This window comes from Dipodomys ordii, unplaced genomic scaffold (assembly GCF_000151885.1).
Source record: "Dipodomys ordii isolate 6190 unplaced genomic scaffold, Dord_2.0 Scaffold47, whole genome shotgun sequence".
Taxonomy (NCBI): domain Eukaryota; kingdom Metazoa; phylum Chordata; class Mammalia; order Rodentia; family Heteromyidae; genus Dipodomys; species Dipodomys ordii.
In genome coordinates, this window is record NW_012267263.1 from 502,911 (window position 1) to 515,592 (window position 12,682).

Here is a 12,682-nt window from a genome sequence, read left to right on the forward strand (position 1 = left end):
GACAAATAAATAAATAAATAAAATAAAAATCCTATCTAAAAGACAGAATGTTTTATTTTCTATTGTAGCCCTAGACTCTAATATGATTCATAATTCAACAAGTGGGACAGTGTGGGTCTCCTTCATCTTTGGGGACACACATCTTAATGGCTACCTACACCACTCCATCCCATGTGGATGGTGTGCAGAGAGAATCCATCAAACACTAAGTGACTATGAAGAGCCAGGAAAATGGAGATAAAGCCCACAAAAGGGCACGTTTTGTTCATCTGAGCATCTCCCAGCACAGAGCAAGGTTCTCCTCGCCATTCTTTCTGGTCCACTTAAGAAACCCTTTCCTTGTACCCCAGTTCCAGCTCTACTGTGTCTTGGATGCTTCTCTGATCATCTCTGCCTTAGGGAGCCCATAAAGTTCACTGTTTCCACAGACTCTGATCATTCAACTTGTCATTCAACTAGAGGATCTCTCCAGCACTTGTTAGTTTTGTGTTGAACTCATGATATCTGCCACCCACCTAAGCATACTTGCACATGGAGAAATGACTAAGTCCCCTTGCTAGTCACAGTCCTCTTCCCCCTGCCTGGCACCCACCCAACCCCCCCGCCGGGGTTGTGGGGCTTGAACTCTGGGCCTGGGTGCTGTCCAGCTCAAAGTGAGCGCTCTACCACTTGAGCCACAGTGCCACTTTCAGTTTTCTGGTGGTTCATTGGAGATAAAGAGTCTCACGGACTTTCTGCCCTGGCTGGCTTTGAACTGTGATCCTCAGATGTCAGCCTTCTAAGTAGCTAGGATGACAGGCGTGAGCCACCAGCACCCGGCTCCCGGTCCTGTAAGAGGACTGTCTCCGTGCTATTCCTCCTGACATCAGTTAAAAGGTCTGTGTTTGAGCTGCTGCAGAGGTTGAGGGTCCTGGTTCAAAGTCAGCCCAGGCGTCAAATCCAAGGGATTCCTATTTCCAATTAATCAGAAATGGCACTAGATTTTAAAGGAAAAGCTAAGGGACAGCAGCCAGGCCTTGAGATCAAGCCCTAGTACCAGTTCAAAAAAAAAAAAAAGCAAATAAGCAGACAGAAAGATAGATAGAGAGGTCTGTGCTTGAACATTGCAGGGCAGCTGTCAGAAGTGTACAACCAACTTCCCACCTGATCAACCCAGTGACATTGAAGCTTACTGAGCACAAGCAGGGGCGCCATTGACCTCAATGAGCCAAACCTTCAGCTCCTCATCTACCATGAAGTCGAAGCCAAAGAGTTGGAAACTCTGGTAAGGGAGGTGTCTGGTGCTGATGGCTGGCTCTATGCTCATGAGGCAGCTCCTGTGAGAGAAAGGAGAGAGCTCACTGAGAGTGGGATGGTAGAGGCAGTCAAGATATGTTCAAAAGATTTCATTAGGTGCATAAAAGTTAGATTCAGCTTAATTCTCTTTTAAAACGTTATTACCAGTTGGGTGCGGTGGCTTGCACCTATAATCCGAGCTACTCAGGGGACTGAGATCTGAGGATTGTGGTTCAAAGCCAATCCAGGTGGGAAAGTCCATAAGACTCTTATCTCCAATTAACCACCAAAAAGCCACACCAGCTTTTTGCTGGAGGTATCGCTCAAGTGGTAGAGCACTAATCTTGAGCAAAGGAAGCTCAAGGACAGCTCTCAGAACTAGCTCTCAAGCCCCAGGATTGGTACAAAAAAAAAACAAAAAAAAAAAAAAACATCTTATCACCAATAGATCACTCAAGAGAATGCTATTTATTTATTTTTGTTGGTCATGGGGCCTGAACTCTGGGCCTGGGCGCTGCCCCTCAGCTCTTTTAGCTCAAGGCCACAGCGCCACTTCCAGCTTTTTCTGCTTATGTGGTGCCCGAGAATGCTACTTATGAAGCAAGAAGCCCACAAACATACAAGGTTACAAGACAAAGGCTCCCTGGGCAAATAGCATGGAGTCACCAAGGCCCCTAGCAATGTAGATTCTCCCAACATTGGTTTATAACAATTGAAACACTTTCCTATAGTCCAGCCATGTGAAAATGGGACTACCTACCATCTGGTGAAGAGAATAATTTGTACAGAGAATGCTGGTATCATTAATTTCTTTCAGGAGCTCTAGTTCTTTCACCAAATTATTGCTAATTAAAAGATTCAAGAGCCATGTACTGGGTAGGTGGCTCATCCCTGGAATCCTAGCTACTCAGAAGGCTGAGACCTAAGGATCGAAGTTTGAAGCCATCCCCAGCAGACAAATCTGAGAAACTTTTATCTCTAGTTAGCCAGCAGAAAGCCAGAAATGGAGCTGTAGCTCAAGTGGTACAGTGCCATCTTTGAATTAAAAAGCCATGTGAAAACAAAAAGCCCTGATTCAAGCCTCAGTAACAGCACGCACACATGTGCGTGCACACACACACCACACACACACATTCAATAACCACACAGATTAAAACAAAATATTGAAATATAGCATAGAATTGTCATTAACATTGATTACTGTTTGGAAAAAATTGAAGGATTTCAGCGACACAAAAAGCAGCTCAAAGTGAATCTCAAAAATGTTCGGGCTGGGAAGGTGGCTCAGTGGTAGAGTGCTTGACTTCCATGCATGAGGCCCTAGGTTTGATTCCTCAGCACCACATAAGCAGAAAAAGCTGAAAGTGGTGTTTGGTTCAAGTGGTAGAGTGCTAGCCTTGAGCTGAAGAGCTGAGGGACAGTGCCCAGGCCCAGAGTTCAGGTGCCACCACTGACAAAAAAAAAAAAAAGTTATAAATAAGTACATGAGATTTGAAGTTAGGTCAGAATCTTGGACAATGTTTTAACCTTTCTAAACCAAATTCTATTCTCCTTACTTACATAGTTGGGGTAAAAATAGAACCTACTGGTAGTGTTGAGATTGTTCACTGAGATAACTGCATAAGAAATTGAGCACAAGTCCTGGTTACTAGGAAGCACTCAATAATGTTGGCTTATTTTTTAATTTATGATGCCAGTACCAGGGTTTGAATAAAAAGCTTTATACACCAATTGGCTTTCTTGTTCATAGCTGGTGCTCTACCACTTGAGCCCTACCTTCAGCTTTTTCTGGATTATATATATATATATAAATTGTGCATTTACTCATTTTACTTACATATTTTTATTACACATTTATGTGTTTGTTTATAAGCAACCAATTAATTTTTTTTTCAGGCAAGGGGGAAATAGCATTTCCCCCTTCCTAGCATTTGCTAGGAAGGTACTATACCACTTGAGTCACACCCTTATCCTTTTTTGCTCTGATTGTTTTTGAGGCAAGGTCTCACTTTTTGCCCAGGCCAGCCGGGATCATGATCCTCCTGTGTTCTATTTCTCACAGGAGGTGGGATGACAGGTGTATGCCACCGCACCCTAGCTGTTTAGGTAACTAACTCTAAAATGTCTCCTTTTTGAACTTACTCCCAAATTCCCAACTCTTTTCTATACGTTTTCCCCCAAATTCTGATCTCCTCTTCTTTTTTCCTCCAAGAGGAAAAAGTTTTTACATATTTGTGCTTTGTTCAGTTTTGAGATAGCGTCTTGTCCTGTAGCCCAGGCTGGCAGGCTCTTATTCTGTGCCCAAGCTGGTCTTGAACTTGCAATCCTTTTGCCCTAATGGGACTACCACAAATACAAATTGATTAAATATATAAGAACCAATCTAGTGAAAGCTTCCCCCATACTAATATATCACACATCACATTAAAAAAAATATCCTACCATCTGAGCATTCTAGCACATACCAACCAGTTAGTGTGACTAACTGAAGTTGTCAGTCTGACCACAGGGATCCTCTGTAATCAGAAGACTACAACTTATATCTCTAATTAACAGAAAACAAAATCAACTTGGGAAATACAATACAGTGAAATACCATGTAAAAAAATCTTGGAGGAGGGATAAGAAAGGATACTGGGGGACAAGGAATGAATATGATCAAAATATGCCATATACATGTACAGAAAGTCACGACAAATTATCACTTTGTACAACAAAATGCTAATAAACTGGACATGTTGGTGCCTACCTGTAATCTCAGGACTCAAGAGGCTAAGGCAGGGGAATTATGAGTTTATGGCCAACTTGGGCCACACACAAGACCCTGTCAAATAAACAAAGAACATAAAAAGAAAAAAAAGATACACTAATAAGAATTTTAAATCTTGTCACTGTTTTGTAAGAATATCCTTAAATGTTTTCATTAAAATACCCTTTAAATATTATAATTAATAAAAGTATGGCTGGGTGCTGGTGGCTCACACCTGTAATCCTAGCTACTCAGAAGGCTGACATCTGAGGATTGTGGTTCAAAGCCAGGCCTGGCAGGAAACTCCGTGAGACTCTTATCTCCAATAAACCACCAGAAAACCAGAAGTAGCACTGTGGCAAAAGTGGCAGAGTGCTAGCCTTGAGCTGAAGAGCTGGATGACAGTGCCCAGGCCCAGAGTTTAAGCCCCATGACCAACAAAAAAGGAAAGAAAAAGAGGGTTAGAGGCATGGCTCAGTTGGTAAAGCAGTAGACAATTAGCCAAACTGTCAGGTACTGATTTTGAGTTCTGGTCTCACACCAAAAAATAAAAAATAAAAATACAGCCCAGCAGAGTGGCTCACACTTGTAATTCCAGCTACTCTGGAGGTGAAGACCAAGAGGATCATGGTTTAAGGCCAGCTCTGGCAAAAAGTTTGTGAGACTCTCATCTCAATTACTAAGCTGGTTGTGGTGAGACACATCTGTGGTCTCAGCTATAAGAGACATACAGGTGGGAGAACTGTAGTCTGAGGCTAGCCTGGGCAAAAATATAAGACCCTACCTGAAAAATAACTAAAGCTATTAAAAAAAAATAGGCTGAAGGATGGGCTCAGCAGAATGCTGTCTAGCAAGCAAAAGCTCCTGAATTCAAACCCCATTACTGCCAAAATAAAGTACAAAAGTTTAATATATGATGAAGGAATGCTTGAGGGTAAAGGGAAAAAGAGAGAAGACACCAAGAGAGAAGGATAAAAAGTGAAAGCAGCATCACTCTGACATATAGAGGAAAAACCCTGAACCAGAACCAAATCGAATCTAAATATGGGCATTTGGGATGGATAATCCACTGTGGGAGCTTTCTCCTCATCAGAAGTTTCACAGAGCACATCTTTTTGGAGGCTTGACTAGGGAGTAAGGGGAGGGTGGCTGAGAAAAGCAAACTGGAGGGCTTGTGAGGAGCATTTCCAGTTATCAAAAGACAACGCTGCCTGCAGCACTGCATACCAACCAGAAGAGGGCGTCCCAGAGCCAATACGGTATTTGCCCTACAGTGGGTATCCATGAACAAGCACATTTTTTTTACCTGGTGTGAGAATGCAATAATCCCTGAGTTTTCTGCTAGATTCTATGTAAAAAATATTGAGGAGCTGAGCACCAGTGACTCACCTGTATAATCTTAGTTATACAGGAGGCTGAGATTTGAGGATCAGAAGCCAGTCAGAGCAAGAAAGTTCATGATACTCTTATCTTCAATTAACTATCAAAAGAGCCAAAAGAGGAGCTGAAGCTCAAGTGATAGAGTGCTATCCTTGAGCAAAAAAAGCTCAGGGGCAGCACCTAGACATTGGGTCACAGGGATCGTCAGACCCACTCACACACAGCCACAAGGCTCAGAGCAGCAGTAGGTGGGGTAGTCTCAGGCAAAGATGGTCTTGGGTCCTGAGATACTCTTGTGGAAAAACATAGACATGACACATAATTCTAGACAGATTGTAGGCCTTACATGTAAGAAATCAAATCAGCTGGGCACCATGAGTCACGCCTGTAATCCTAGCTACTCAGAGGACTGAAATCTGAGAATTGGAATTTGAAGCCAAACGAGGCAGAAAAGTCATGACATTTTTTTGTTGTTGTTGTTGGTCATGGGGCTTAAATTCTGGGTCTGAGTGCTGTCCCTCAGCTCTTCAGCTCAAGGCTAAAACTCTACCACTTGAGCCACAGTGCCACTTCCAGTTTTCTGGTGGTTAATTGAAGATAAGAGTCTCATGGACTTTCCTGCCCAGGCTGGCTTTGAACCGAGAGCCTCAGATGTTAGCCTCCTGAGTAGCTAGGATTACAGGTGTGAGCCACTGGCGCCTGGCTTAGTTATGACATTCTCATTTCCAATTAACTACCAAAAAGCTAGAAGTGGAGGTATGACTCAAATGGTTCAATGGCAGCTTTGAGCAAAAAAGCCCAGCAAGTTCAAGCCCCAGTGCTGGCACAAAACAAATAAACTATAGACTATAGAAGGGGAAAACTGGAACGTCCCACAGTAGAAGATTATATGGCAAGTAAAAAGGACAAGTAATTGGGATCTGAGGATTGTGATTCAAAGCCAGCTTGGGCAGAAAAGTCCATGAGACTCTTATCTCCAATTAACTACCAAAAAGTTAGAGGTGGAGCTATGGACTCAAATGGTAGAGTGCTATCCCTGAACAAAAAGCTAAGGGACAGCACCCAGACCAAGGTCAAGCCCCAGAAGTGACACCAAAAGGACAGGGGGAATCACTACTGTGGGCAACAATATATATGTCATCGACAAAAGCTGGACATAAAAAAAGCTGGTCACATGCCAGGCACTGGTGGCTCTCACCTGTAATCCTAACTACTCAGGAGGTTGAGATCTGAGGATCATAGTTTAAAGTTAGCCTGAGCAGAAAAGTCCGTGAGACTCTTATCTTCAATTAACCACCAGAAAACCAGAAGTGGTACTGTGGCTTAAGTGGTAGAGCTCTCACCTTGAGCTGAAGAGCTCAGGGACAGTACCCAGGTCAGAGTTGAAGCCCACGAGCACTGTACCCCCACCTCCACCCCCTCGCCACCCCACCAGAAAAAAAAAAAAAGCTGGTCATAGAAAAAAGCTGGACAGGGCTGGGAATGTGGCTTAGTGGTAAAATGCTTGGAAGCCCTGAGTTCAATTCCTCAGTACCAAATAAACAGAAAAAGCTGGAAGTGGTGTTGTGGCTAAAGGTAGAGCACTAGCTTTGATTACAGAGAGGCTCAGGGACAGAGCCCAGGCCCTGAGTTCAAGTCCCAGAACTAGACAAAATTAAAAAAAAAAAGGGCTGGGAAGGTGGCTCAGTGGTAGAGCGCTTGCCTTGCATGCTTGAGGCCCTGGGTTCGATTCCTCAGCACCACATAAGCAAAAAGAAAAAAGCCGGAAGTGGCGCTGTGGCTCAAGTGGTAGAGCACTAGCTTTGAGCTGAAGAGCTGAGGGACAGCGCCCAGGCTCAGAGTTCAGGCCCATGACTGGACCACCCCCCCCCAAAAAAAAAACCAATCTGGACATAAAATTAGGATGATGGTATAATTTCATCATGTGCAGTTTAAGAACACACAAAAAGGAATGTGTGAGAGAGAAGTCAGAATTGACTGTCTTCAGCATGAAATACATATTTTGAGGATTTCAAAGGAGTCTGGGAATGCAACTAATGTTTTACCTTCTTGACAAGAATCATGGTTACATGAGTGTATACTTAGACACTCACAATTTAGTACATTTTATATACATTATAGTTTATTCTAAAAATTCTCAACTGGATTTAGTAGACTGCAACAAATGGAATCCTAACACCAAAAACTATTTCTAACTTGGGTGCTAATGGCTCATACCTATAATCCAGGATCCAGGCAGAAAGTGGGACCCTATTTCAAAATAACCAGCACAAAAAAAAGACTATGAGCAGGGCTCTATGTGCAGTGCCTGCCTAGCAAGTGTGAGGCCAATTTCAAATCCTAGTATAACCCCGCCCCACCAAACCCTACTTCTAGGCCTATTAAGAAATGGAAGCACGGAAGTGTGGCCCAAGTGGTAGAATACTAGCTGTGAGCAAGAAAGCAGAGAGAGAATGCAAAGTCCTGAGTTTAAGCCCTGGTACCAGCACACATGCATAAAAGAAATTAAAAACAAAAGGGGGACAAAGAATAGTAAAAGACTAGGCTCTGGATGTGGCTGAATAATAGAGTGCTTACCTAGCAAGCAAGTTCAAATCTCAGTACTGCCAAAAATGGAACAGGAGAAGAAATAGGGTGAGGGTTGGGGGGACAGGGGGGGGGACGAGGAGGGAGATAGGGGAATGCTAAAACAAACATTTGGCCGATTTGGCCACTAAGGCTTAGATTACTGGATTCAGTAAGTTGTCACACAAGGACATTAAAGAATTAGCAGTAATATGTTCAAGAGAATTAAAACCTATAAAAAGAAGAAATGGAAATTTTAGAACAAAAAAAAAATGTAATAGGCTGGATGTAGCAGCTCTTGCCTGTTTACTCCAACTACTTAGAAGGCAGAAAGCAGGAAGATCTCAGTTCAATGTTGGCCCCAGGAAAAGCCATGGAGATTCCATCTCAACAAGCATTAATATGGTGGTTCATTGTAGCCTCAGCTACACTTGAACAGGGAGAAGGATTATGGTCTGAGGTTGACTTCAGGGAAAGCCCACAGACTCTATCTCAGAAACAACTGAAGTAGATGTGGCTCAAATGGTAGAGTCTTTGGCTAGTATGCAGGAGGCCCTGGATTCAAACCTTGGAACTGGAAAACAAAATGCATAACCAAAATCAAGTTCTGGGATTATGGTTCAAGTGGTAGAATGCTTCCAAGCAAAAACAAGTTTTCAATTCAAACATCAGTAGCATCAAAAGTGTGTAGAGGAGCATTATTAAAAGGGGATGAGTACACTTGCTTAGTTACAGCACACACACACAAAAGAAATTAAAGGGGATAACAATAAAGAAATCATTCCTAGACAAATGACAAGAAACACAAGAAAGAAACAAGAACAAAATAAAAGATTAACGTGTATGGGGAAATCCAAAAGAATATAAATATGCATAATAACAAAAATAAGTCTGAAGTGCAGTCAAGTAGTAGAGCACTTGCTTAGCATATGCAAGATCCTAGGTCCAATCCAAGGACAGACAGACAGATGGAAAGAAGGAAGAAAGGAAGGAAGGAAGAAAGGAGGGAGGGATGGAGGGAGGACTGAAAACTTTAGAGTTCTAGAAAAGCAAAACAGAAATGGCACCTTAGTAAATACAACAGAATATTTTCTTCTTTTATTAATTTTATTTTTATCTTTTGACTGGCACTGAAGCTTTGACTTGCTTATTACTGGCTAGCTCTCCACCACTTGAGCCATGAATTCCAGCCTGACTTTTTGCTGGTTATTTGGAGACTGACTCTGTCAGACTCAATATGCAAAAAACCTTATCCTTAAGATTCACTCACTCTTCCCCTCTATGGATGTCAGTGTATTGTATTTATATGCATTAAAATTTATACCACTTTTTTAGTTATCAATAGTTATATATTTCCATATGTATGATCAATTATCAGGTTAGATTTAATAAAATGACTGATATACTAGATATAAGAAAGCCACTTTGAAAATAAGAGGAGATGGGCTGGGAATGTGGCTTAGTGGTAGAGTTGAAGCCCTAGGCTGGATTCCTCAGTACCACATAAACAGAAAAAGCTGGAAATTGTGCTATGGCTCAAGTGGTACAGTGCTAGCCTTGAGCAAAAGAAGCTCAAGGACAGTGCCCAGGCCCTGGGTTCAGGCACCAGGACAGGCAAAAAAAAAAAAAAAAAAGAAAGAAAATAAGAGTAGAGTTAGGACTAGTGGATCATGTCTATAAAACTAGCTACTTAGAAGACTGAGATATGATCATTTGCATTCAAATCCAGCCCACACAGACAAATCTTTAAGATTCTTATCTCCAATTAACCAGCAATAAGTAGGGAATAGCTGGGCACAGGTGGCTCATGCTTGTAATCCTAGCTACTCAGTAGACTGAGATCTGAGGATTGCAGTTCAAAGCCAAATTGGGCAGGAAAGTCCATGAGATTCTTATCTCTAATTAAGCACCCAAAAAATGTCATGGCTCAAGTGGTACAATGCCAGCTCAAGCCCCAGGACTGGCACACACACACATACAAACACACATACACATACACACACACACAAAATGCCTCCCACAAAAAAAAAAAAAACAAAATAAAACAAAGAAAAGGCCCAAACCAGATATAGCCACTCAACAGAAAATTAAAATTAAACTTTAATGGACTAATATAAAAAGCAAAACAAAATCCAACCACTAGAAACCTATTTTAAATATATAACATAACATATCAGATATAGAGAAGAATTAAAAAAATAAAGGAATGTGGGAGGCAATGGCACTGTTCAAAAGGAAATGTACTCATTACCTTAGTTATGTAACTGTAACCCCTCTGTACAACACCTTTACAATAAAATCTAAAAAAGACGGAATGTGAAGAGACACACCATGGAAACACTTACCAAAAGTTGGAGTGGCTATATTAAAATCAGACAAAATAGGCTAAAAAGTCATAAATACTCCTAAAGATAAAAACAAATTACATACTCATAAAATGTTTGTTCCCCAAAGAAGAGATAATAATCTTAAATATATATTCACCTAGCAATAAATCCTCAAAACATATAAAACAAAAACTAATGAAACTGAAACAAATTCATAATTGTAGCTGGAGACTTCAGTTTTTCATTGCAGGAACAAAACAAGTCAAAGAGAAAACCATCAAGGTTCTAAAAGACTCAAACATTATCAACCATGTAGACCTAATTGACAGAGAGCACGGTTGAACTATCTATCACAGGATGGGCCTTGTTTCCAGTGCAAGTGGAATATTTACTAAGAGCCATGACACAAACTATAATGTTTTTTTTGGGGGGGGCCCGGTCGTGGGGCCTGAACTCTGGGCCTGGGCGCTGTCCCTCAGCTCTTCAGCTCAAGACTAGCACTCTACCACTTGAGCCACAGTACTACTTCCGGCTTTTTTTTCTTCTGCTTATGTGGTGCTGAGGAATTGAACCCACGACCTCATGCATGCAAGGCAAGCACTACCACTGGGCCACCTTCCCAGCCCACTATAATGATTTTTTAAAATGAAATAATATAAAGTATGTCTGTATGTCTATAGTGAAATTACTCAGAAACCCCAAAATATCAGATCATTAAGCAAAAAAAATTAAGCCCTTAGAGATGAGACCATTTAATTTTTTTTTTTGGATGGGGTCCAGTCGTGGGGCCTGAACTCTGGACCTGCGCACTGTCCCTCAGCTCTTCAGCTCAAGGCTAGCGCTCTACTACTTGAGCCACAGCACAACTTCCAGCTTTTTTCTATTGGCTTATGTGGTGCTGAGGAATCGAACCCAGGGCCTCATGCATGTAAGGCAAGCGCTCTACCACTGAGCCACCTTCCCAGCCCCCCAAGGCCATTTAATTTTTGTTGTTGTTATTGTTGTTGATTGTGGGGCTTGAACTCAGGGCATGAGTGCTGTTCCTGAGCTTCTATGCTCAAGGCTAGCACTCTGCCACTTTGAACCACAGCTCCACTTCTAGTTTCTTGGTGGTTAGTTGGAAATAAGAATCTCACAAACTTTCCTGCCCCGGTTGGCTTTGAACTGGGATCCTTAGTTCTTAGCTTCCTGAGTTGCTAGGATTACAGACGTGAAACAACCAGTACCCAGCTGAATGTGGTAGGGAGCTCGCCTTGAGCTGAAGAGCTAAGAGAAAGGCCCAGAGTTCAAACCCCATGAGTGACAAAAGAAAATTTAAAAGAAAAAAGAAATAAAAAAGAATAAATTAAATTGCCCCAAAGAGCATAAGAAAGTATCAAAGATCATAAAAAGCAACGAAACTGGAAACAAGAGAGAAAAAAAAAGATAAGAGAAAATCAATAAAGCCAAAAATCTGGTTTTAAAATAAATATTTAAAGTCAGGTTTTGGTGGCTCATACCTATAATCTTAGCTATGTAAGAGGCTGAGACCTAGAAGATCATGGTCTGAAGCCAGCTTGAGCAGAAAATCTGCAAGACTCTAGTTCCAATTAATCAGAAAAATGTCAAACTGGAGGTGTGGCTCAACTGGTAGGATGCCAACCATGAGCAAGAAAGTCAAGCAAGCTGGGCACCTGGCTCACACTTATAATCTTAGCTACTCAGCAGGCTAAGATGTGAAGATCGTGGTTAGAAGCCAGCCCAGTGAGGAAAGTCCAAGAGATTCATCTCCAAGTAATTACCAAAAAGCCAGAAATGGAGCTGTGGCTCAAGTGGTAGAGTGCTAGCCTTGAACACAAAGCTGAGGGATAGTACCCAAGCCCTGAATTTAAGCTCTAGAACTGGCACAAAAAAAGAGAGGGCTGGGAAGGTAGAGTGGTAGAGTGCTTGCCTTGCATGAATGAGGCCCTGGGTTCGATTCCTCAGCACCACATAAGCAAAAAGAAAAAAGCCTGAAGTGGCCCTGTGGCTCAAGTGGTAGAGCGCTAGCCTTGAGCTGAAGAGCTGAGGGATAGCGCCCAGACCCAGAGTTCAGGCCCTGCGACCGGACCCCAAAAAAAAAGAGAGACAGACAGACAGAGACAGACACAGAGAGACAGAGACAGAGAGACAGAGACAGAGAAAAGTCAAGCAAGAACATTAGGCCTTATGTTAAACCACTTATTCCAACACTAAAAGTAAATAAATAGCTGGGTGCTGGTGGCTCATGCCTGTAATTCTAGCTACTCAAGAGCTGAGATCTGAGGATCAAGGTTAAAAGCCATCCTGTCCAAGAAACTCTTATTTCCAATTAACCAGTAAAAAGTGGAGCTGTAGCTTAAGTGATACAGTACTAGCCTTGAGCAAA

General features: G+C 42.0%; 1 protein-coding gene across 1 annotated transcript in view; it reads right to left on the minus strand.

Moving 5' to 3' along the window:
• The window catches only part of Ttl (tubulin tyrosine ligase), a 66,479-nt gene that overhangs the window by 3,368 nt on the left and 50,429 nt on the right, over nucleotides 1-12,682 (minus strand). The window contains exon 6 of the mRNA XM_013019708.1: nucleotides 1,173-1,316. Coding sequence (XP_012875162.1) covers nucleotides 1,173-1,316 — 144 coding nt within the window. The remainder of the gene's footprint in view (nucleotides 1-1,172; nucleotides 1,317-12,682) is intronic.